A 26,380-nucleotide genomic window follows, 5' to 3' on the forward strand; every position below is an offset into this window, starting at 1 on the left:
CCTCAACCATGTTCCTGACATAATCACTTCCATATCAGGCCGTGTACATATACGTATGGCGGTAGGGAAGTGGTTAAGCCCCATCCCCTCTACATCTGTCAACTGTTCCAATCTAAGCGCAAACCCACCCCTCCCAAGTTTTGCCATTGACTGTTAAATGACAAGATTGGGCCAAGATGAGGCCTAATCTAGATTTCTATTAGGCTCCTTTCACACGGGAGGTCTGCCCGGCGGACTTCAATTTGCTTAGCATGGGATCGCTCCGCTGACCCTCGCTGAGCAGGGGATGACAGGTCCGTGTCTGCTCACTGAGCTGAGATGGACCTGTCAGAGCCCCGCTCTCCTCTATGGAAAGATCAGATGAAAACAGACCGCTTGTCCGTTTAAATCCGATCGATGGATGGAAAATAGGGTCTCCATCTGTCTGGATTTCACGAACAGGATCAGGACGGATAGCGGCAGTTATCAGTGGATATGTCACCGCTGCTTCATAGGAGTGAATGGAGGCTGACAGGCAGACATGAATGGAAAGCCCGTGTGAAAGGGGCCTTAGAAGTCAGGAACCTGTGTGCAGTTTGGGTCTAAAGTTAAAAAGGGGCTCCAGGTTTCATTTGAAAACCAAAAACGCAAATACTTGCAAAGTAAGCACTATTACTTTAAAAATTATTTAGTCAAGGGCAAAATAATTTGGTTCAGACAAAACTTTTTTATCAAACCATCAGTCAATACTCTTGTATCGCACTAGTGAAGTCCAGTTTGCTTCTGCGAGAAGCAGGGAACACAAGGTTTGTATAGGGAAACCAATATAAGATGTGCCAGTAATAAAACCTTTCCAACAGAGCAATGCAGGTGCATGGTTTCAGGAGATGCTTGTAGCAAAATGACTGCCTTAATGCAACACACCACAAAAATTGGTATGGGCCCTTAGTGCTTTTTAAACATATACAGAAGTATTAAAGATAAATTGTAACCTGCTGGTTTCTTAGTCTGAGTTTCGGACTTCTCTGAAGATCTTCTCTTTGCTTGTGAACTCTTCTCAGCTGGAGCAACAGGTGCACCCTCTGGTTGTGTTTTCTGAGCCTTTGAATTTAACCTGGCTGTATTTAACATCTGCAGAGCACGAGGCATGGTCTTCATCTTCTGCCTCACAGGAGTACGAGGAAGACCTAAAGATACAGACAGAAAAGCTTAATAGCTAGTATTTTAGCTGTAACACTAAAGAAAAAAGAAAGGACCCTCAAGGTAAAGCCGGGTGTAGAGTAAAAATAGCCTCACGACAAAATAGAAAGGGGAAAAGGGGATTGGGCGGGTCCTTTCTGCAACTCAAGAATAAAAAAAAACCTGATATAGCTCAACCGTCTCCCGAATTAGTAAATATACAGCTCACTGTTCATATCAAAAGTTGAAAAATGTTTATTTTATCATATCAAAATGAAATGGAGAAAAACCGCATTAAAAAACCACCCAAACACATACCCAAGACATGTACAATATTAAAATTCACAACCACCTCTTTTCTTGTATGAACCAGATCATAGGTACTCTAAATATGCATGGATGCCTTATAGTTCCTATAATGCCAGGGTTCCTATAAGGAAAATGGTATACTGAGGGTTGACACCACAGTGGAATGGCAAGGTCTCCTTGCAAGGAGAACTGTATATGAGAAATCCTGGGTACGTAGTGAATGAGGATCAAGTCCCAAGTGTCAAATGCAAAATTGGCCAGAAAAAGAGAGGGAACCCAAGGGGACAACAATACTGTGGCTTAGTGTGGTAGATTGATAACAATGGTTAAGAGGAGGTTCAGATGTCAGGAGCAGGGTCAAACTTCAAAAAGGTACATGAATCCATATGTTCAACTGTGAATAACGTTCTATGTTCTAGACTCCCTCCCTCGCACAGTATGGTTGATCCAAAGTCTATAGCGCATAACACACTACTGCCAGGAAAAAGCGCATGGGCCCCTCTAGTTTTGTAATCCAAAATGTGCATGCTAGTGCAGCATCACTGTTCCAAATGAGAAAATATTGCAAAAGTACTTAACCCATCCTTGGATACTTCGTCATTCACAGGATGTACCATGCCTTTGGTCCACAGGATATAACTTGTTAGGTCACAACATGAGAAGTGGTCAATAGAATCGCCTGACCGGTTTCACCGGACTCAGTCGGCTGCTTCAGAGGCTCAATCGGAAAATGATCTGCTGCCACCCGCCGCCCCCCGGGCATTAAATGGCTGCTTGTGCGTGTCGCAATGCATGCTGCATCCGCGTCACGGCATGTCACATGACCAAAAACTGCGTTAGTGCGTGTGTTGGCGTCACCACGCCCCGCCACCATCATGCAATATGCACAATAGTGTGGGCGCTGTGGACCATTTCACAGCAAGTGAAATAAAAATCATTAACTTTAAATGTCCACATGAGGGAGACCAATACCATGTAGATAGATCTGCAAAAGCAAGCAATCCCGGAGGGGACCGAAGGCAGCAGAGCCGATATTAGTAGCTTAATGTCAAATATTTATATAAAACAAAAAAAATGATTATTAAATCAAAAAAAGATTTTATTATATATATATTAAATTTCCAAAACTGGAAAATCCTAAATATGTACAATGAGCAGGATAAAGGGGGGGCAGGCAAAGTGCAGTCCAGGGGCCTTGAGCTCCCAAATTCGTCAGGCCTCGCTGGTCAAAGTTGCCCCCTCTTTTTTTAGTATCTTAGCTGTTTTTTTTTTTTTTTTTTTTTTTTATTATTAAAACCAAGGATTATAACCTGGCTAAATATAATGTCATTATCAAACGCTATTTTTAAATATCACCTTAGGATGGAAAATAATGTGAGGTGCCCAAAGACAAAAAGATCTTTTCTGGACCAAAGAGGCACTACAAATCTATAGGCAAATCACAACCTCTGAAGACATCCTTTTGACTCCCAGCAAAGAATCAGATCAGCTAGGTTTACATTTCATTACAAAATATGCAGTCTTACATTTGTCCCCTCATTTAGCTTCATTTACCAGGTTTAAGCCTTTTATTCTTAAGTTTTTTTGGCTGGCAGTTGCGACCTAGTCTAATACCCCCAGAATCTAAACCCTCAGAGAAGATGAAAAACAGTGTGTTTGCAATGTCGTCTCCCACAGCAAACCTACAGATTTGGAGTGACACTGCTGAGGAAGTGACCAACTAGCAGAAGTACAGTGAGGGAAAAAAGTATTTGATCCTGTGCTGATTTTGTACGTTTGCCCACTGACAAAAAAAAGGATCAGTCTATAAAATTTTAGTGGTAGGTTTATTTTAATAGTGAGACAGAACAAAAATATCCAGAAAAACTAATTTAAAAAAAGTTATAAATTGATTTGCATTTTAATGAGTGAAATAAGTATTTGACCCCTTCGCAAAACATGAAAACTTAGTACTTGGTGGCAAAACCCGTGTTTGCTATCACAGAGGTCAGATGTTTCTTGTAGTTGGCCACGATTGAAACTCCACCAGGTGAGATCTGGCATGAAGCCCCAGACCGAGGGAGACTGACAGTTATTTTATGTTTCTTCCATTTGTGAATAATCGCATCGACTGTTGTCACCCTCTCACCAAGCTGCTTGGCGATGGTCTTGCAGCCCATTCCAGCCTTGTGTCTTGTCTACAATCTTGTCCCTGACATACATGGACAGCTCTTTTGTCTTGCCCATGGTGGAGAGATTGGAATCTGGTTTGATTGCTTCTGTGGACAGGTGCCTTTATACAGGTAACAAGCTGAGATTAGGAGCACTCCCTTTAAGAGAGTGCTCCTAATCTCAGCTCGTTACCTGTATAGAAGACGCATGGGAGCTAGAAATCTTGCCGATTGATAAGGGATCAAATACTTATTTCACTCATTAAAATGCAAATCAAATAACTTTGAAATGCATTTTTCTGTTGTTATTCTGTCTCTGTTAAAATAAACCTATTATTAAAATTATAGAGTGATGAATTTTTTGTCAGTGGACAAACGTACAAAATCAGCAGAGGATCAAATGTTTTTTTCCCCCTCACTGTATTTCTTGAAGTAAATCTCCAGATCTGGGGGGCCAGTGCAACACTGCAGAAAAACATATGTCAATACTGGGCAATAAGTAGCTAGACTATTTTAAAGTGTTTGTTAACAAAAAAAAAAATTACAGATCCTGGTCCCTTAACCACTTCAATACAGGGCACTTATGCACCTTCCTGCCCAGATCAATTTTCAGCGTTCAGCTCTGTCACATTTTGAATGACAATTGCGCGGTCATGCTACACTGTACCCAAACTAAATTTTTATCATTTTGTTCCCACAAATAGAGCTTTCTTTTGGTGGTATTTGATCACCTCTGTGGTTTTTATTTTTTGCTAAATAAATAAAAAAAGATTGAAAATTTTTGAAAAAAATAAAAGTTTTGCTTTGGTTATAAAATTTTGTAAAGAAGTTAGTTTTCTCTTTCACCGATGGGCACTGATAAAGCGGCAACGATGAGGTGGCACCAATGAGTGGGCACCGACGATGAGCACTGATATGCGGCACTGGTGGGCACTGAAAGGCTGCAAAGATGGGTACTTATGGGTGGCACTGATAAGCGGCACTGTTGGGCACTGATAGGCGGCACTTCTGGGCACTGATAGGCATCCCTGGTGGCACTGGCAGTGGTAGGCATTGTGAGTGGGCACTGATTGGCAGCTGCCTGGGCACAGATTTGCATTTCCCTGGGGGCCTAGGGGGGAGCATACCTGGTGGTCCAGTGTGGATGGCCATCCTGATGGTGGTCCTGGGCGGGATCCGAGGGGGGGCTGTGCTGATAAACAATCAGCACAGACCCCCCTGTCAGGAAAGCAGCCGATCGGCTCTCCTCCACTCGCGTTTGTCAGACACGAGTGAGGAAAGGCCGATCACCGACTCTTCCTGTTTACATCGTGATCAGCCGTGATTGGACAAGGCTGATCACGTGGTAAAGAGCCTCCGTCAGAGACTCTATACCTAGAACGGAGTTGCGGTGTGTCAGACTGACACACTGCAACAATGATCACCGCGAGGCGCTCCCCCGGGGCGCGCAGCGGCTTAATATCCTGAGGACGTCATATGACGCCCAGTCAGGATATTGAAACCACTTTGCCGCCGCTGTCATTTTGCTATATGGTTAAAGCAGACTAAACAGCACAGTGCTTGTGCTGTGTAATCTGCCCCCCACTAAACTGTAAAAAAACCTAGCTGGACCTGCCACTTCCTCCTCTCTGCGCTGACCACGAAAATCAGGGCTGCTGAGCCCTGACCACCGTGGTCAGAGTACATCCCTCCGTCATCCGCAGCTCTGCTCTCAGCTCTCCCCTCTACCCCTCCTCCCTGCCTGTCTTCGCCCCCCCAACCCCCCCCCCCACCCATGCCGCTATTAGTACAAATAAATGTTTACAAAATGTCACTGCCAGCCCCTCTAATATAGTTAGGTATATCACACTGTATAAATATTTTAGAAAAACAAGCATTGTAAATACAGTTTTAGCGCAATCTTCAGGCCGGTCACGTGACTCGCTGCCAGTCTCCATAGCTACTGTGGGAGGGGCTGTTGGCCATGTGATCTCCCCGACTGATGTTAGAGGGAGATCTCAGTCCCCTACTGCAGAAGCCATATATCGGATGTATACAGCGGCCACGAGTCATGTGAATGGCCTGAAGATAGCCCTAAATGGGTATTTACAACGCTCGTTTTTAGAAAAGACTTATGCAGTGTGCTATGTCCAAGCTCTAATAGAGGGGCTTGGATATGATTTGCACATGTGGGTTAACAAACCCTTTAACATGGAATGCTGAAAACACTGGATCAACAAGACAGGCAGGCATTTTCAGAATGAGAAATTAAAGTGGTTGTAAAAGGCACAAGGTTTTCTTACCTTCATGCATTCTATGCATGAAGTTAAAAAACCTGTGTGCAGCAGCCCCCCAGCCCGCCCAAATACTTACCTGAGGCCCCTCTGGATCCAGCGATGTCCACGAGAGCCTCGTCTCACCCGATTGGCTTTTGGCTGCTGTCAACTACAGCCAGTGAGCCAATCAAGAGACAGAGGGTGCAGGGCCAAGACGCGGCTGTGTGTGAGAATGGCCACACAGCCGCGGCTTGGAAGCGCGCCTGCTTAGGTGCCCCCAACAGCAAGCTGCTTGCTGTGGGGCACCTGGAGGATCCGGGCTGCTCTGCGCAACGCCGTTACACAAAGCAGGTAAGTAAAACATTTTTTTCTTTTTTTTTTTCAAACAAGGCTTTAAGATCACTTTAATAATAGCAGCTTCTATAGTCCTTCAGTACAAGCGTCCTTTAATATAAAGCACCATAACTGCACCATGAAAAGGAGACTTACGCTTCTTTTGGTTGTCGCTTTGGGTCACACTTCCAGACTCCTCACTTGACTTCTTTTGATAGCACTCTGACAAATAATGTGTTATGTCTTGATCAAATCTCTGCTCATCTTGGTCAAAAGATTCTGCACTTATCAGCCTAATTTGTAAGATCAAACAAAATCCTGATTAGTTTCTATAGAATCAACTCCAGCATAGCACTCAAATTGTGATCATCTTAAATAAATAAAAAAATTACCATCACAATAATCCTCGATTGCCTTGACAAGTAAAAACATTTTAAATATTTCAGTAAATGGGGATGTGATTGTGATATCTATCCTAAATCACAGTAAATACCAGGAATGGAATAAAAATATAGCAAGGACTATACTGAGAGCAAGTTTACTTATAAGCGCTCTCATGTCTCTAAAGAAAAACAGCCCTTTCCCCATGCAGGCAAAGCAAAATGGGATTCTTGTGTTCACCACTGACTTGGTTAAATTGATGATAGGCAACTCCTATCCTCATATTGATTAGTGGTTCCAAATTAATAATAACTCCTGCAGTAGGGAACAGACACAAAAGATACGCTCAGCATCTTTCCAAATAACTGTTCTGCTTTATTATGACGCAATTGAAGGTTTTTATGCACATGATTACGTAGGTATCACATTAATATTACAATTGTACATTTATGGTAACAAGGGGCGTTACATAGGCAGGCTAATTCTAATCAGGACTCAAAAGAATGTAAACATGTTTTTCTTGGAGCTCGTTGAATGACACAGGGAGTCATCTACTGTACTGTCAGTTATTCTGCAAAATATGGGGGCCAGGTCAGGATGGCTCTCCTAATCCCTGCATGCCTCAGTTTGTATCCAGCAATACCAAGAGCATGATTATAAAAACACAGGGAGATGGGACCTGTCAACAAAAAAAAGTTTAGTTAACCCAAACCCACCCAAAGCAAAGCTGCTAGTAAGAAACAGCTACAAGACTAACTTAACTAACTTAGGAATAACATCCTTGTCAAAAGGAAGACCAGCTGGATTAAGTAGGAAGGCTCTAAGCCTCTACTCACTTGACCCCATAATGTTCAATAAAACGAGGACTTCGTGCTCAAAATGATTGCCCTCACCAAGGCGAGATTTACCAGAGAATCCTGAGAAGGAGGCGCCCAAGTGCACCTAGGGTACTCTGAAATTTATTCCATGAAATCATTATTCCATGAACTAAAAGAAAAGGTGCATGGGAAGCACCCCGCACGTGTAGGCAGGAAACAAGGGTCAGAATAACTAACCGTAACCCAGCGAGATGGATTACAACTCTGATGGAGCCGAGGTCCAGGCCTGACACACTCCCCAGGACACAAGAGGCACTTCTGGGGCAAAACCTAAGACAGATCCTGCTGGAAAAAATCCTGCCTATTCTTTACCTCAAAGAATGACAGGGCTGAGGATGTTCCAGACTCCCCAGCTCCAGAAAAGTAGCAGAATCTGTGAAAAAACAGACAGGAGTCTTATGAGGGAAGCAAAACATATTTGCCTATAGGAAAACCAAAGCAGGGAAGAGCACCAGAAAAGCCTTCTTTACAGTCTGAGCCACAGAAGAGGGACAGAGTCCCAGGTGGACACGTCCCTCAAAGTAATTAGGGCGGCACAGTGGTGTAGTGGTAGCACTCTCGCCTAGCAGTAAGAAGGGTCACTGGTTCGAATCCCAACCACGACACTACCTGCTTGGAGTTTGCATGTTCTCCCTGTGCCTGCGTGGGTTTCCTCCGGGTACTCCGGTTTCCTCCCACACTCCAAAGACATGCTGGTAGGTTAATTGGATCCTGTCTAAATTGTCCCTAGTATGTATGAATGTGAGTTAGGGACCTTAGGATTGTAAGCTCCTTGAGGGTAGGGACTGATGTGAATGTACAATGTATACGTAAAGCACTGCGTAAATTGATGGCGCTATATAAGTACCTGAAATAAATAATTAATGCTTTCCCTGTTCGTGTCAGGGTGCTCAGACATCCTTCACATGCAGAGGGTTTGAGACACACAACTGTATGTCAACTGCTCCTCCATGTACAGAAGCCACCAGTTAGGAAAGACTGGCCTCAAGATGATCGCCCTTTAACCTCTTCAATACTGAACACTTTTACCCCCTTCCTGCCCAGGCCAATTTTCAGCTTTTAGCACTACGTAGTCATGCAACACTGTACCCAAATTAATGTTCATCATTTATTTCACACAAATAGAGCTTTCTTTTGGTGGTATTTAATCACCGTTGGATTTTTGATTGTTAGCCAAAAAAAAAAAAAAAATAAGACCGAAAATTTTGAAAAAATAAATAAAAAGTTTGTTTTTGTCAGAAAATTTTGTAATCAAGTAATTTTACTCCTTTACTGATGTGTGCTAATGAGGCTGCACTTATGGGCACTGATGAGATGGCACAGAAGAGCACTGGTGAGGAGGTACTAATGGGCACGGATATTTAGCACTGAAAGGTAGCACTGACTTGCATCACTGATGAGCACTGTTGGGGTTGCACTGATGATCAGTGCCCTGATTATCTGTACAGATCTCCCCTGTGAGTAAATGCAGCTGATCGGCTCTCCTCTGCTCTCACACTATCAGTGTGAGGCGAGGAGAGCCAATAACCAGCATTTCCTAGTTTACATATGATCAGCTTTGATTGGACACAGCTGATCACATGGGTAAAGAGCCATGTCATTGGCTCTTTACCAAGATCAGAGTCGCATTATGTCCCAGTGACGCGTTTCCGCGAGCGCGTTGAGACTGGGGCAATGTTGTATGACGTCGTACCAGAACAGAGCATCCTGACGTCATTTGTCAATACGGTGGGGAGGAGGTGCTTAAAGGATCAGTGCTAGCAAGACTAAGGGCTTGTGTGTTTATTATAAAGGACGAAGCGATGCTCATCAATGCACCTATAACATTAATGATGCGTTTTTGACATGTTTTTATTGTGTTTATGAAGCTTTCAAAAAGCTTCAAGAATGCTTGATAAATGCCCATGAAAGTGCTGCTTTTCTAGTGGGAAGTATTTGCTTTTCTAGTGGGAAGTGATGTAGAGGAAATTTTCTACTTTGGGGTGTGGTTAGATGGTGTGACACCAGACATTTTTGTGAATTCTCTGCAAGATTGATTCATATACTTTGATCTCTGACACTCAGCTTGATCCAGTTCAGCGTTGCTGAAACAAAAATCTTTGCCAATGGCACTAATGCTCATTGCCTGTGTTCCTACCTGGCACTATTGCTGGCTGCTCCAAAAAATATATTAATCTCAATTAGAAAAACATATCTATGATAAAAATTTGCTGTAAGGGAAGTCCACACGCTGGGACGTAACGCGTATAGGGGGCAGAGCCCAAAATGTGACGTCACCCTGTGGCCATCTCGCTAAATGGTTGTAAAGCCGATACATAGGTTTATCAGCCAGCACTCCTTAGGTGCTTTTTATGTGAATGTAATACATTTTTAGCACATCGATTAAATATTGTGAAACTGAGAACACTAAATCCTGTGTGTTCTGTTCCCATTCTCTATGATACCATCCTCTATGCTCATCTGAGACTCTGGGAGCCGATATGCGGACATAGGAGATACGGAGGGATAGAATATTACACTGTTTTACATCCCCTGGTTGGAACAGTTAATTATGACCTACTGGTGATGCAGGGGGTCATAAACTTTGAGGCACTTTGTGATTTTTATTTTGGTCAACACGGTGGTGGAACATTTATACCAACAGACAACTGTCAAGATATTAACAATGAGTTTGTTATGAATTTAAACATGGACACTTATGCACTTTATTTTTGATATGTTTATTAATTTTATTTTTAGTTGTGCACAGCAACAACATTGAGATAATATTGATTTTGAAGTTGCGCTACACTATTTTTGGATTATAGTATTGCTGGCTGGCTTGATGCTTTTGCCCGTACACAGAAGCATATGGCGTTACCAACACGTGTGCTCTGAACCACCAGGAAATGGCTGCGGCTGGTCTGTCCTCGTATTTTGTTGTTGCCCAGTCCATTTTGGGATACAGAAGCCTCCACTGTCTCTCCCCCCAGTGCCAAGTTAAAGTGATGTTAACGGTTAAAAAAACACAAAACAAAACAAAAAAAAAATCATCATGTTATACTAACCTGCTCTGTGTAATGATTTTGCACAGAGCAGTCCCGATCCTCCTCTTGGGTTACATGCTGGCACTCCTGGCTCCTCCTCTTCTCTGAGTGCCCTCATAGCAAGCCACATGCTGGGGGGCACTCATGCATGCTCACTCTCGAACCCTGCTGTGTGTCCATAAAACACACAGAATGGGGCTCAGCCCCACCCCTCTCCCTGGCTGCGATTGACAGCAGAGGGAGCCAATGACCTCTCAGTCAACGAGGAGGCAGAGACCAGGGAGAGCAGCCACTCTCATGCACATCGCTGGATCGCGATCCGCAAGTATTAGGGGGGCTGCGGGGGGAGCTGCATACTGAAGGTTTTTTTTTTTTCATGCAAAGAATGCATGAAGGTACAAAACCTTCAACCTTTAGAACCACTTTAACACTTTATAAATGCTTCACTAACACGCCATAATTGCTATACATAATTGGTAGGGTTGAATAAAGACACTAGTCCATCCAATTAAACCTGTGTGTTCATGTCCAAATAATAAAAGAAATCATATAGTTATATAGTTTGACAATATCAATACTTCCCACTGACCCCACCGATTGTGGAAATGAGTTACCGCCCTAATAGTGAAAACCTCCCTATGCAGTTTAAAGGGGTTGTAAAGGTGTTTTTTTTTTTTTTTTTAAAATAACAAACATGTCATACTTACCTTCACTGTGCAGCTCGTTCTGCACAGAGTGGCCCCGAACCTGGTCTTCTGGGGTCCCTCGGCGGCTGTCTCAGCTCCTCCCCGCAAGCATTTACCACCTTCATGCGAGCTCTCTCGCACGGTGGTGAGTGCTTGCGGGCGCGCTCCCGTGATACAGCCGGCGGCTATAGCCGCTCGCTGTATCACTCGGCCCCGCCCCCCGGCGCGCCGCGTCATCGGATGTGATTGACAGCAGCGCGAGCCAATGGCTGCGCTGCTTTCAATCCATCCACTGCAGCCAATCAGCGGCCAGGGTGAGCGGAGGAACAGATGTCGGGAACGCGAAGCTGACTTTCGAGGCGTCAGGTAAGTAAAACGGGGGTGCTGGGGGCGGCGGTTCTGTCAGAAGTTTTTTCACCTTAATGCATAGAATGCATTAAGGTGAAAAAACTTTTACCTTTACAACCCCTTTAAGGTTAAACATGCTGTAATACATGCTGTTAAAGGTGCAGCTCTAGAGCATTACCACTGACATCAATGGAGGCAGCGGACAAGTAACAACGTCTCATTAAAGGGACATGCTGATTAATTTTTAACATGGCAACACCATCGCTCCTGTGTGAAAAGCATTGAGTGGTGCCATTGTAATATTCATGGTAGGCATTATTGAGCAGCTATGAGGCTTTAAAAATGGAGAATAAATGCTGCATAAAACACAGGGTATTGATGCACATGTGAACAATCCCTAAGACACGCAATACCGACCATAAAAGGCATCAAACCAACTGTCCTGTAACAAGACGCACTCCCTTCCTTAATTGAAGACACACCAGTACCTAGATGGTGTTCAGCAGTGTCCAAAGCATGAAACCTGACCAAAGGAGGAACTAACTGTTCTGGAAAGCCACAATGTAGTCCACCTCACCAATGAGAGGTACCCCCTGGAGATGTGGAGAGAAGTCATTACTAGCTGCATGATGGAGGAACGGAGTGATCAGGCCAGAACTGCCCAATCCTTAGAGGAAGACGGCACAGAAACTAGACCCAAACCACCAGAGTAAGGGGCTGAGGCGAGGAGATGAGATGAGTGAAAGAGGTACGTCGGAGCGGAAGGCAACTCAACACTGCAAAAGTTATGAGAAAGCCAATTTCCTTGCTAATGGCAAGGGCCTTGAGGGCAAACGTGCTGGGTACCCCAAAGGACAACAATCCCGCAATGAGGAAGCCATGAAAAGAGGCTATGCAGATTGAACAACTATAATAAAAGTGCATAAAAGAAAAATACAACATTTGAAAGAAATCAATTCCAGAGAAACATGCATAAACATTTCTCACCTAAAGGATTCCATTAAATTGCTGCTAGCCCCAGAGGTACCAGATATGGGGTACCACCTCTCAATAATTGAGGAACTCCATCGACTGCTTTGTGACAATTCTTGTTTAATCCACTCTGGCATAGCAACATCTGTGAGGGGAAAAAGGCATGTCTAAATTTTTTTTACAGATATTCTTTCTAGTAATGTAATCTGGCAGTATATTTGATATTGGTGGGCAGCACAGTGGTGTAGTGGGTAGTACTTTCGCCTAGCAGTAAGAAGGGTCGCTGGTTCGAATCCCAACCATGACACTACCTGCCTGGAGTTTGCATGTTCTCCCTGTGCCTGCATGGGTTTCCTCCGGGTACTCCCGTTTCCTCCCACACTCCAAAGACATGCTGGTAGGTTAACTGGATCCTGTCTAAATTGTCCCTAGTATGTATGAATGTGAGTTAGGGACCTTAGATTGTAAGCTCCTTGAGGGTAGGGACTGATGTGAATGTACAATGTATATGTAAAGCGCTGTGTAAATTGACGGCGCTATACAAGTACCTGAAATAAATAATAAAAATAAAATAAACGATGTATAATAAAGTAAAGTTGCTATTACAATAAGCAAAACTCGCCACAGATGTAGGCAATTGTACGTAGATATAAACCCCCTTCCATTTATTCGTTATGCATTTAAAAATCAAGCTTAGATGTACATTTAAACTAAAAAAAAAAAAATCCTTAGCAGAAATAAAAATACCTACTGGTTCAATCATTTGTGAAAAATAAAAAAATAAATCCGCATTTCAGAAACAATAGCGACCCCCATCCTCTTGTCAATCCTAGTGACAGCTACATGGACTTTGACCCCCGTGAGACAGGAGCAACCAAGAAAAAGTTTGGCCACATCACTTCAACTGTACTACCCTCCAGTATTTAACTCCATATTAGCACTCTCTTTGGAGAGCTAACATGCCAGCTACTACACTTCTGGGATTGCACCTAGTAGAGGATGCATAAGGTGCATCTAGGTCCCTAACTTTATAAAGTAGACTTACCAGGTGACTTAACACTCTCATCAAAATTATAAACATGATGAAGGACGCTGTTCACGATATCCGAGAGATCAGATGAAGTTCCGTCACTGCATTCTTTTTCATTCTCATCAAGAAGAGATCTTTGAAGCTTAAAAGATTCACCACTTCTAATTACACTAAGAACTGCTGCAGTTCCTGAAATTGGAGACAGGACCCCGGTATTCAGAGACAAGTCATCCTCTGTGAGTACATCAGCAATCTGAAGGAAAATAAATTACACAAAGTCATAAACATGCAAGATAAATACAGCAGATTCACTCACTGTCCAATATATTTTTATATAAGGATAACCATAAGAATGAATATAATAAACTAGTAGCGTAAACCAATTCAGAGAAGGTAAACTAGGAAATAAAAAAAAAAAAAAAAAAACCCCTTCAGACAGATATCTGTGCATTTGGAGAGATACTTGTAATTTTCTTTAATGAAAACAAACCATCGTAATAAGATGTAAGTCTGCAGAAAAATTGTCAATTGATCTCTGAATATATAGCCATGGTGAGCCACCAAAGCTATAATTCAAATACAAAATATGCCTAAGTATTCTAAAATCATAAAACATTGGTAAAAAATATAATGACCTTAAAAAGCTAAAGAGAGGAGCTTCAGTCTCCCCCCCCCCCCAAAAAAAAAAAAAAAAAAAAAAAAAAAAAAATGTAGTCATCTGGGCGGAAGTCGGAGCGGGTACCTGTCAAAACTATGTAACATGGCAAATGTTAAAGTGGTATTAAAGGTCCGGCTTTGAAAAAAAGAATATTGATAAATAAATGGTATACTTACAGTACCTGCTCTGTGTAATGGTTTTGCACAGAGCAGCCCCAATCCCCTTCTTTTCAGGTCCCCCCCCCCCCCCGGGTGCTCCTGGCTCTTCCCCCATGACCAGTGCCCCCAATAGTAAGCGGCTTGCTATGGGGATGGCACTAGTGCATGCTCGCTCCCGTGCCCTGCTTTATGCATGCATAAGAAACAGAGCCGTGGCGCATTGTGAGTGGAATATAGAGAGATTTTTTAACAAGCCTGTTAAAGGTTTTTACACTATTCCTTCTGTTTTAGCTTCCTCACAACATCCTGTGAATGGGAAATCTGACCTTAATACGGTGACTGATGATCGTTTCGAGTGTGGTCTTCCAGCTGATTTATAATCTCACTAGTATACCGATCTGGCGAGTCCATTTGGGTCCTTTCACACTGGGGTGGTTTGCAGGCGCTATTGTGCTAATAATAGCGCCTGCAAACCGACCTGAAAGTGCCGCTGCTTTGATTCCAGTGTGAAAGCCCCGAGGGCTTTCACACCGGAGCGGTGCGCTAGCAGGACGGTAAAAAAAAAGTCCTGCTAGCAGCATCTTCGGAGCGGTGAAGAAGCGGAGTGTATACCGCTCCTTCACCGCTGATGCCCATTGAAATCAATGGGACGGCGCGGCTATACAGCCGGCAAAGCTCCTCTGCAGAGGCGCTTTACGGTGGTTTTTAACCCTTTCTCGGCCGCTAGCGGAGGGTAAAACCGCCCCGCTAGCGGCCAAATAGCGGCGCTTTACCACCGACGCCGCCCCCTGCCTCAGTGTGAAAGGGCCCTTTTAGTGAGAGCGGTGAAGGATTCACACATTGGTGGAACACTTAATGCACTTATAAGCAAAGACCTTTTATTTTCACAAGTTTGTTTTACAACTTTGTTCTTTATACTTGTCGATTTTGATTTTTTTTAAATTTATAAATTAGCACTTTAATATTATTGCGCAAAAGTTTTTCTTTGCGCTTTGATATGCACTAGCACTTTATATATTTTTTTTGCACGTTTATTATGTGTGCTATTTATATATACATGTTCGGATTACTGACAATTTTGGCTTGAGGAATTTTTGGGTTTATGTGCAGACTAGCGTCACTCCTATCACTATAAACGGTTTATTTATTGTTTCCCTCAATAATTAGAGTAGCAGCTGTCCATTTGAGCACATATCTGTGGTGTGGTTATTTTTTTTTTTTTTTATATAAAGTGGAACTTTACCTAAAAACGTGAACAGGCAGGATTTAATGCAGAAGAGACATGCCACTGCTCTTCTGTATTAAAGTTACATACCTGTCAGTTCACACTGTACATGCGCTGTCGGGATAACTGAACTCCAGCACAGAAAATGACCATTATTTTACTTACCAAGAGTAGCCCTTTTGACATGGCAGCAGACAGCAGCTGCTGAAAGAATAGGCACGGAGTTTGACAAGTGTTGGATGAATTTTGAAGAATCCAGGTATCCAATGCAAAATTACCCATTTGACGCCAGTTCCAGCTTTGAATGGTTCCTTTTAAACCAATTTTAATCAAACTCTTGAAGTGTTTCTGATTTACAGAAACAGGTTCCAAAGTAACAGCACATTCCCAATTATCAATTTCACCTACAAAACAAAGCATTTTGTGAAGGGCCAAAATATAACCAAATAGCAATACTAAAGAGTACATTATGGTGCACAGTTGAAGAAGAGAACGAATATGGTTTGCAAGTAGAAATAACTGCAGGCCTGAACAAACCTTCCCAAAATACAGAAATCAGCAATAAAGCAGATGTTGTGTAGTTCTCATTGCCCTATAACAGCCATACAATCATTGTAAGAAACCCCCCCCAAGGCATCCCATATAGCTATGTTACCAGTCCTCTTACAGCAATCACATAAATACATGACAAAAGAATCTCAGTCTTAACAAAATAGCAGTGGTATCACAAAGTAATAAAACCCAGCTAAGATATGTACAAAAAGTATGCTGCTGCTCAATACCCAAGTGAACAGTAATACAAAATCTCTGAAAAAAATTACATATTCTAAAAAGTGCACTGCATTAGTTTTCTCTCTGTTCTCACCACACTTCAGGTCTCGGTGCTCCTTCAGTCTTACACAGAGGAGAGATATGAATGAGGGCACTGGGAGTAGCTGGCAGTGTGTAGAGATTTTATCCTGAACACTAACAACAACAGAAACTGTGAGCTGTAAGGGCTGGTTCACACCAGCCAATGCATTACAGCACAGTGGCTGGTGTACAGTACAATCCAACTGAGCTCAGCGGATCACCCCCGCTTTTTACATTTTTAATACAAACTATATTGAGAGGTCACACAGACATCTCAAAGTTAAAAAGTGGTTGTAAAGGCATACTTTTTTTTTATCCTAATGCATTAGGATAAAAAACAAAAAACAAAACTTCTGTGTGTAGCAGCCCCCCCCCCCCCCCCCCCCCCACACACACACACACACACACACACTTACCCAAGCCCCATCTCGGTCCAGCGATGTGCATGACCGCCTCGGCCGTCTGGGACATAGCAGCGGCGCCATCGGCTCCCACTGCTTGAGAGAGCGAGCGAGCGCGCGCGAGAGATCCATTTCTGAATGAATACACAGAGCTGCGGTTCGGGTGCCCCCATAGAAAGCTGCTTGCTGTGGGGGCACTCAGCAGGCGGGAGGGGCCAGGAGAGCTGAAGAGGGACCTGAGAGGAGGATCTGGGCTGCTCTGTACAAAACCACTGCACACAGCAGGTAAGTATACCTTTTTTTTTTTAAATATAAAAACAACAAACAAAACTTAAAGGGGTTGTAAAGGTAAAAGTTTTTTCACCTTAATGCATTCTATGCATTAAGGTGAAAAAACTTCTGACAGAACCGCCGCCCCCAGGCCCCCCGTTTTACTTACCTGACGCCTCGAAAGTCAGCTTCGCGTTCCCGACATCTGTTCCTCCGCTCACCCTGGCCGCTGATTGGCTGCAGTGGATGGATTGAAAGCAGCGCAGCCATTGGCTCGCGCTGCTGTCAATCACATCCGATGACGCGGCGCGCCGGGGGGCGGGGCCGAGTGATACAGCGAGCGGCTATAGCCGCCGGCTGTATCACGGGAGCGCGCCCGCAAGCACTCACCACCGTGCGAGAGAGCTCGCATGAAGGTGGTAAATGCTTGCGGGGAGGAGCTGAGACAGCCGCCGAGGGACCCCAGAAGACCAGGTTCGGGGCCACTCTGTGCAGAACGAGCTGCACAGTGAAGGTAAGTATGACATGTTTGTTATTTTTAAAAAAAAAAAAAAACACCTTTACAACCCCTTTAATCACTTTAACCACTTAAAGGGGTGTTCCGGTCGCGATGTGTTTTGTTTTTTTTTAAAGTCAGCAGCTACAAACACTGTAGTTGCTGACTTTTAATAAGGACACTTGCCTGTCCAGCGAGCCCGGGATGTCGGCCACCCTGAGGCTGATCCGTCCATCGGATCGGCTGCCGGCGCCATCTTAACGAAGGGGAACAGGCAGTGGAGCCTTGCGGCTTCACTGCCCATTTCCTACTGCGCATGTGCGAGTTGCGCGGCGCTTTGTGAATGGCCCTGTTGTGTTTTGGGACACACACATGTCCCAGAAGGCAACAGGGCCGCTCGCCGAAGAGGAGGAAGCACCGCGGAATAGGAAGAGGCAGATTAGGAAGACCGCCTAGCAACAGGGGTTTCTGGCAAGTTAAATTTTTTTTTTTTTTTAAGAATATTAATGCTATTTTTTTTTTTTTTTTTTTTTTAGGGTGGCCCTCTGCTTTAAGTATTTTTTGCTAGACAATTAGAGACCCTAGAGAATAAAAGAGCAGTCGCTGAAATTTTGTGTGTCACATGGCGCCAAACTACGATACTTAAAGCGAGCCTTCAGTAATTTTTTCAACTTTCCATCTATTAAATCTTCTGCCCTTGTTGTTTTAACTTTGGATAGTAAAACATTTTTTTTCAGCCAGTAAATACCTTATACAGCCCACTTCCTGTTTCTTGTCTGGTCATTAGCCTAGGCTTAAGACATCATGCACAGCTCTCTCTCTCACTATCCTGAGAGTTTGCCAGGAAGGGAGGAGGGATGAGTCATAAGAGGGCCAATGAGAGCTGCAGAGCTGGAGTTGTGCCTCTGTGTCTGCTTCAGCTACCCACAGTTAAAATAGCTGCACCCAGACTCCGTGAAGGGAGATTTCTCCAGCATATTTGGCAAATACAGAATCATAGTATATATAAAATAATATGCAAAGTGGTTGGAGGGAAGCTTCAGAATGGCAAAGATGTTTTTAAGGCTTTTTCATAATCGATCAGTTGGCTGATTGTTTTGATTAATCAGCTTTTTTAGTAATTTAGTTATTATGTAAAGTTTAAAATAAAAGGCAATTTATTACTAAATATCTATATGTAGTAGCAAATATAAATCTGGTAAAATATCAGACAGATCAAATTTTTTATTTAACCACTTGAGCCCCCGAGCATTATGCTGCCTAAGGACCAGAGGTCTTTTTCCAATTTGGCACTGCGTCGCTTTAACTGCTAATTGCGCGGTCATGCAATGCTGTACCCAAACGAAATTTGCGTCCTTTTCTTCCCACAAATAGAGCTTTCTTTTGATGGTATTTGATCACCTCTGCGGTTTTTATTTTTTGCGCTATAAACGGAAAAAGACCGAATTTTTTTAAAAAAAATGATATTTTCTACTTTGTTATAAAAAAAATCCAATAAACTCAATTTTAGTCATACATTTAGGCCAAAATGTATTCGGCCACATGTCTTTGGTAAAAAAAATGTCAATAAGCGTATATTTATTGGTTTGCGCAAAAGTTATAGCGTCTACAAACTAGGGTACATTTTCTGTGATTTACACAGCTTTTAGTTTATGACTGCCTATGTCATTTCTTGAGGTGCTAAAATGGCAGGGCAGTACAAAACCCCCCCAAATGACCCCATTTTGGAAAGTAGACACCCCAAGGAAATTGCTGAGAGGCATGTTGAACCCATTGAATATTTATTTTTTTTGTCCCAAGTGATTGAATAATGACAAAAAAAAAAAAAAAAAAAAAAAAAAATTTACAAAAAGTTGTCACTAAATGATATATTGCTCACACAGGCCATGGGCATATGTGGAATTGCACCCCAAAATACATTTAGCGGCTTCTCCTGAGTACGGGGATACCACATGTGTGGGACTTTTTGGGAGCTTAGCCGTGCACGGGACCCCGAAAACCAAGCACTGCCTTCAGGATTTCTAAGGGCGTAAATTTATGATTTCACTCTTCACTGCCTATCACAGTTTCGGAGGCCATGGAATGCCCAGGTGGCACAAAACCCCCCAAATGACCCCATTTTGGAAAGTAGACACCCCAAGCTATTTGCTGAGAGGCATATTGAGTCCATGGAATATTTTATATTTTGACACAAGTTGCGGGAAAGTGACACATTTTTTTTTTTTTTTTTGCACAAAGTTGTCACTAAATGATATATTGCTCACACAGGCCATGGGCATATGTGGAATTGCACCCCAAAATACATTTAGCTGGGAATGCCCAGGTGGCACAAAACCCCCCCAAATGACCCCATTTTGGAAAGTAGACACCCCAAGCTATTTGCTGAGAGGCATGGTGAGTATTTTGCAGCTCTCATTTGTTTTTGAAAATGAAGAAAGACAAGAAAAAACATTTTTTTTTTCTTTTTTCAATTTTCAAAACTTTGTGACAAAAAGTGAGATCTACAAAATACTCACTATACGTCTCAGCAAATAGTGAAATCAAAAATTCACGCCCTTAGAAAGCCTGAAGGCGGTGCTTGGTTTTCGGGGTCCCGTACGCGGCTAGGCTCCCAAAAAGTCTCACACATGTGGTATCCCCGTACTCAGGAGAAGCAGCAGAATGTATTTTGGGGTGTAATTTCACATATTCCCATGGCATGTTTGAGCAATATATCATTTAGTGACAATTTTGTGCAAAAAAAAAAAAAAGAAGTGTCTTTTTCCCGCAACTTGTGTCGCAATATAAAATATTCCATGGACTCGACATGCCTCTCAGCAAATAGCTTGGGGTGTCTACTTTCCAAAATGGGGTCATTTGGGGGGGTTTTGAACTGTCCTGACATTTTATGCACAACATTTAGAATCTTATGTCACACATCACCCACTCTTCTAACCACTTGAAGACAAAGCCCTTTCTGACACTTATTGCTTACATGAAAAAGTTATTTTTTTTTTGCAAGAAAATTACTTTGAACCCCCAAACATTACATATTTTTTTTAAAGCAAATGCCCTACAGATTAAAATGGTGGGTGTTTCATTTTTTTTTTTCACACAGTATTTGCGCAGCGATTTTTCAAAAGCATTTTTTGGGGAAAAAAACACACTTTTTTTAAATTTTAATGCACTAAAACACACTATATTGCCCAAATGTTTGATGAAATAAAAAAGATGATCTTAGGCCGAGTACATGGATACCAAACATGACATGCTTTAAAATTGCGCACAAACGCGCAGCGGCGACAAAATAAATACATTTTTAAAAGCCTTTAAAAGCCTTTACAGGTTACCACTTTAGATTTACAGAGGAGATCTACTGCTAAAATTACTGCCCTCGTTCTGTCCTTCGCGGTGATACCTCACATGCATGGTGCAATTGCTGTTTACATTTGACGCCAGACCGACGCTTGCGTTCGCCTTTGCGCGAGAGCAGGGGGGGACAGGGGTGCTCTTTTTTTTTTTCTTTATTATTTTTTTGCTTTTTTATCTTATTTTTAAACTGTTCCTTTCATTTTTATTTTTTTTTTTATTAATTTTATTGTTATCTCAGGGAATGTAAATATCCCCTATGATAGCAATAGGTAGTGACAGGTACTCTTTTTTTTAAAAATTGGGCTCTATTAGACCCTAGATCTCTCCTCTGCCCTCAAAGCATCTGACCACACCAAGATCGGTGTGATAAAATGCTTTCCCAATGGCGCGGTTTACATTCGGCGAAATCTAAGTCATGAAATGCTCGTAGCTTCCGGTTTCTTAGGCCATAGAGATGTTTGGAGCCATTCTGGTCTCTGATCAGCTCTATGGTCAGCTGGCTGAATCACCGGCTGCATTTTCAGGTTCCCTGTTGGGACAGGAAAGCCAGAGAAATTTTTTATACTTTACTGTTTACTGTGCTTTATTGTTAACCATTTTTTTGTCTTCAGGTACGCCATTCACGACTTTGAGTGGTTATACCAGAATGATGCCTGCAGGTTTAGGTATCATTTTGGTATCATTCTTTTCAGCCAGCGGTCGGCTTTCATGTAAAAGCAATCCTGGCGGCTAATTAGCCTCTAGACTGCTTTTACAAGCAGTGGGAGGGAAAATGTAAACAGCAATTGCACCATGCATGTGAGGTATCACCGCGAAGGTCAGATCGAGGGCAGTAATTTTAGCAGTAGACCTCCTCTGTAAATCCAAAGTGGTAACCTGTAAAGGATTTTAAAGGCTTTTAAAAATGTATGTAGTTTGTCGCCACTGCACGTTTGTGCGCAATTTTAAAACATGTCATGTTTGGTATCCATGTACTCGGCCTAAGATCATCTTTTTTATTTCATCAAAACATTTGGGCAATATAGTGTGTTTTAGTGCATTAAAATTAAAAAGTGTGTTTTTCCCCCAAAAAATGCGTTTGAAAAATCGATGCGCAAATACTGTGAAAAAAAAAAAAAAAATGAAACACCCACCATTTTAATCTCCAGGGCCTTTGCTTTAAAAAAAATATATAATGTTTGGGGATTCAAAGTAATTTTCTTGCAAAAAAAAAATAATTTTTTTCATGTAAATAAATAGTGTCAGAAAGGGCTTTGTCTTCAAGTGGTTAGAAGAGTGGGTGATGTGTGACATAAGCTTCTAAAGGTTGTGCATAAAATGCCAGGACAGTTCAAACCCCCCTCAAATGACCCCATTTTGGAAAGTAGACGCCCCAAGCTATTTGCCGAGAGGCATGTCGAGTCCATGGAATATTTTATATTGTGACACAAGTTGCGGGAAAAAGACAAATTTGTTGTTGTTTTTTTGCACAAAGTTGTCACTAAATGATATATTGCTCAAACATGCCATGGGAATATGTGAAATTACACCCCAAAATACATTCTGCTGCTTCTCCTGAGTATGGGGATACCACATGTGAGACTTTTTGGGAGCCTAGCCGCATACGGGACCCCAAAAACCAAGCACCGCCTTCAGGCTTTCTAAGGGTGTAAATTTTTGATTTCACTCTTCACTGCCTATCACAGTTTCGGAGGCCATGGAATGCCCAGATGGCACAAACCCCCCCAAATGACCCCATTTTGGAAAGTAGACACCCCAAGCTATTTGCTGAGAGGTATAGTGAGTATTTTGCAGATCTCACTTTTTGTCACAAAGTTCTGAAAATTGAACAAAGAAAAAAAAATACATTTTTCTTTTTTTTCTTCATTTTCAAAAACAAATGAGCTGCAAAATACTCACCATGCCTCTCAACGAATAGCTTGGGGTGTCTACTTTCCAAAACGGGGTCATTTGGGGGGGGTTTGTGCCATCTTGGCATTTTATGGCCTTCAAAACTGTGATAGGTAGTGAGGAGTGAAATCAAAACTTTACGCCCTTAGAAATCCTGAAGGCGGTGCTTGGTTTTCGGGGCCCCGTACGCGGCTAGGATCCCAAAAAGTCCCACACATGTGGTATCCCCATACTCAGGAGAAGCAGCTAAATGTATTTTGGGGTGCAATTCCACATATGCTCATGGCTTGTGTGAGCAATATATCATTTAGTGACAACTTTTCGTAATTTTTTTTTTTGTCATTATTCAATCACTTGGGAAAAAATGAATATTCAATGGGCTCAACAAGCCTCTCAGCAATTTCCTTGGGGTGTCTACTTTCCAAAATGGGGTCATTTGTGGGGGTTTTGTACTGCCCTGCCATTTTAGCACCTCAAGAAATGACATAGGCAGTCATAAACTAAAAGCTGTGTAAATTCCAGAAAATGTACCCTAGTTTGTAGACGCTATAAAACTTTTGCGCAAACCAATAAATATACGCTTATTGACATTTTTTTTACCAAAGACATGTGGCTGAATACATTTTGGCCTAAATGTATGACTAAAATGGAGTTTATTGTATTTTTTTTTTTTTATAACAAAAAGTAGAAAATATTGTTTTTTTTTTTTTCGAAATGTTCGGTCATTTTCTGTTTATAGCGCAAAAAATAAAAACCGCAGAGGTGATCAAATACCATCAAAAGAAAGCTCTATTTGTGGGAACAAAAGGACGCAAATTTAGTTTGGGTACAGCATTGCATGACTGTGCAATTAGCAGTTAAATCGACGCAGTGCCAAATTGTAAAAAGTGCTCTGGTCAGGAAGGGGGTAAATCCTTCCGGGGCTGAAGTGGTTAAACTGTCCCTTTAAAATATATATTTTTGATCACTTTTATTGCTATTGCAAGGGATGAAAGCATCCCTTGCGATAACAATACAGAACGATAGGTCCTCTACCCTTAAAAGCAAAAGATTACAAAAAAAATAAAAAATAAATTGTTTTGTATCCTTTGCATTAAGAAAAAAAAAAAAAAAAAAAAAAAAAAAGATGTTTTTTATGGCTCAAGAATCAGAAGTGATGTTGGTCCTCGAAGGGCATAGAGATGAGCGGTGGCCAACTAGCCATCACTCATCTCTATGCCAAAACACAGCCAATGCCAGATGGTTCCCAGGCTCAGTCAATGCTAACGTTAGTAAGTACAGCGCTGCTCCAATGGTGATATAAAGGTAGTTACACAATAAGCGGCTAACACACCTCTAAGACAAAGATAGAAGTAAGTAAGTCAAAAAATATATAGTGTAGCGCTATGTGTATAAATAAAAAATGTGAGAACAAAGGATTAAGCTCGAGCCATCTTTCAATGGCCAGAAAGTAAACAAGGAATACTTCAAAATTAGATAAAAAGTGACTCAATACAAAAAGTGCGCTATATGTTGCAAAATGACATGTAAAATATAATGATGATAATAATACACCAGTGAAATATGAGAACAAAACCAAATTATAAATGGATGAGGAATCAAGCAAAAGAGTCCATAAATATTTAGAAAATGTGTTCCTGATAAAAATCAAAAACCACCACCAACAGTCTCTGAGGGTTAACTGATGAAGACGGCAACGGAATATTTCTGGTGGGTGAGAAGGTAAGACACCAAATGAAATGAGACGTCTGAGTATGTGACAGGACCATCACCAAAGCATCTGAGGAGGCTTACCGGAAGCAGGGGACTTGAGACGACATACGTCTTACAAGTCTCAAAAAGCTTGTTTAGCTGCCAGGGCTGGCAAGATGGATCACCGGGTATCCACAACTTCAAATAGGGGGGGAGGGAAGATCTGTCAACAACTTGTTATCGTAGCTGGGTCCTCCATGACCTATGCTAACGTTAGTCTGGGAACCACCTGATTGTTCTGGGAACCTATCTGATTGTACAATCTCCTTTAGATATGCCATCAATTATGTAGTGCAAGGGCCTGCCTGATCGGATATAGAGTGATTGGCTAGATAGGAGGACACGCCTATTATATAAATTTGGTAAATCTAAAGGAGGTCGTACAGATTGTATAGTGTATGGCCACCTTTATACACCTAAAATTACTAGTTACACTTTCAGTTCCATTAACCACTTCAATACAGGGCATTTTCACTCCCTTCCTGCCCAGACCAATTTTCAGCTTTGAGCGCTGTTACATTTTGAATGACAATTGCGCAGTCATGCAACACTGTACCCAGCTTTCTTTTGGTGGTATTTGATCACCTCTGCGGTTTTTATTTTTTGCGCTATAAACAAAAAAATAGCGACAATTTTGGGGAAAAAAAAAAAAAAAAAAAAAAAAAACACAACACACCACAATATTTTTTACTTTTTGCCATAATAAATATCCCATTAAAACAAAAACAAAATGTTTTCCTCAGTTTAGGCCGATATGTATTCTTCTACATATTTTTGGTAAAAAAATAAATCGCAATAAGCGTATATTGATTGGTTTGCACAAAATAGGGGATACATTTATGGCATTTTTATAATTTTTTTTTTTTTTACTAGTAATGGCGGCGATCTGCGATTTTTATCGTGACTGCAATATTGCGGCGGACACTTTGGACACTATTTTGGGACCATTCACATTCATACAGCGATCAGCGCTATAAAAAAAATGCACTGATTACTGTGTAAATGTGACTGGTAGGGAAGGGGTTAACACTAGGGGGTGATCGAGGGGTTAAATTATGTTTCCTAGGGAGTGATTTTAACTGTAGGGGGAGGGGACTCACAAAAGGGAGGAGACCGATCGGTGTTCCTCTGTACTGGGAGCACACCATCAGTCTCCTCTCCTCTGACAGGATGTGGATCTGTGTGTTTACACACAGATCCACGGTCCTGCTGTGTTCACGGGCAATCAGGGGTGCCTGGCGGACATCGTGGCCGCCGAGCACGTGCTTTGGGTGCCCAGTAGAGCCCCCTAGAGGCTCGGGAAGGAAGAAAAGACGTCATATGACGGTAGCCGGAAGGGAAAAAGGGTTCCTTCCACCGTCATATGACTATGCGCAGAAGGGAAGTGGTTAATTGGTAACAGCACACCAAACACAGAAGCAAAACACACATTTTCCATATGAAAAAAACGAGTGGCAAATGCTGCAAAACGCACAGTAAAAAACACGCAGCCCACAAAACACCAACATGTCCCATAAGCCACATATAGCACAAATTTTAAAACAGCAGGCTGCCCTATGCGTGTCACAGGAAAAACGAAACACAAAACATGCGCTTCCACTATGCTAGATGTGAATGGGGCCTGAAATTGGTGTGCTAACATGACAACAATGAGGCTCCATTTACATCTGTGCGTTTCCTTGCATTTCAGAAATGCGCTGCACCAAAAAAAAAAAAAAAAAAAAAAAAAAAAAAAAAAATAATATATAAATATATATATATATATATATATATATATATATATATATATATATATATATAT

The 26,380-nt window shown here is 42.0% G+C and overlaps 1 protein-coding gene across 1 annotated transcript in view; it reads right to left on the reverse strand.

Moving 5' to 3' along the window:
• The window catches only part of TICRR (TOPBP1 interacting checkpoint and replication regulator), a 92,230-nt gene that overhangs the window by 48,274 nt on the left and 17,576 nt on the right, over positions 1-26,380 (reverse strand). The window contains exons 3-7 of the mRNA XM_073618447.1: positions 15,733-15,971; positions 13,542-13,779; positions 12,512-12,641; positions 6,362-6,498; positions 972-1,166 (exon numbers count right to left, since the gene is read on the reverse strand). Coding sequence (XP_073474548.1) covers positions 972-1,166; positions 6,362-6,498; positions 12,512-12,641; positions 13,542-13,779; positions 15,733-15,971 — 939 coding nt within the window. The remainder of the gene's footprint in view (positions 1-971; positions 1,167-6,361; positions 6,499-12,511; positions 12,642-13,541; positions 13,780-15,732; positions 15,972-26,380) is intronic.

The sequence above is a fragment of the Aquarana catesbeiana genome, linkage group LG03 (genome assembly GCF_042186555.1).
Source record: "Aquarana catesbeiana isolate 2022-GZ linkage group LG03, ASM4218655v1, whole genome shotgun sequence".
Lineage (NCBI taxonomy): Eukaryota > Metazoa > Chordata > Amphibia > Anura > Ranidae > Aquarana > Aquarana catesbeiana.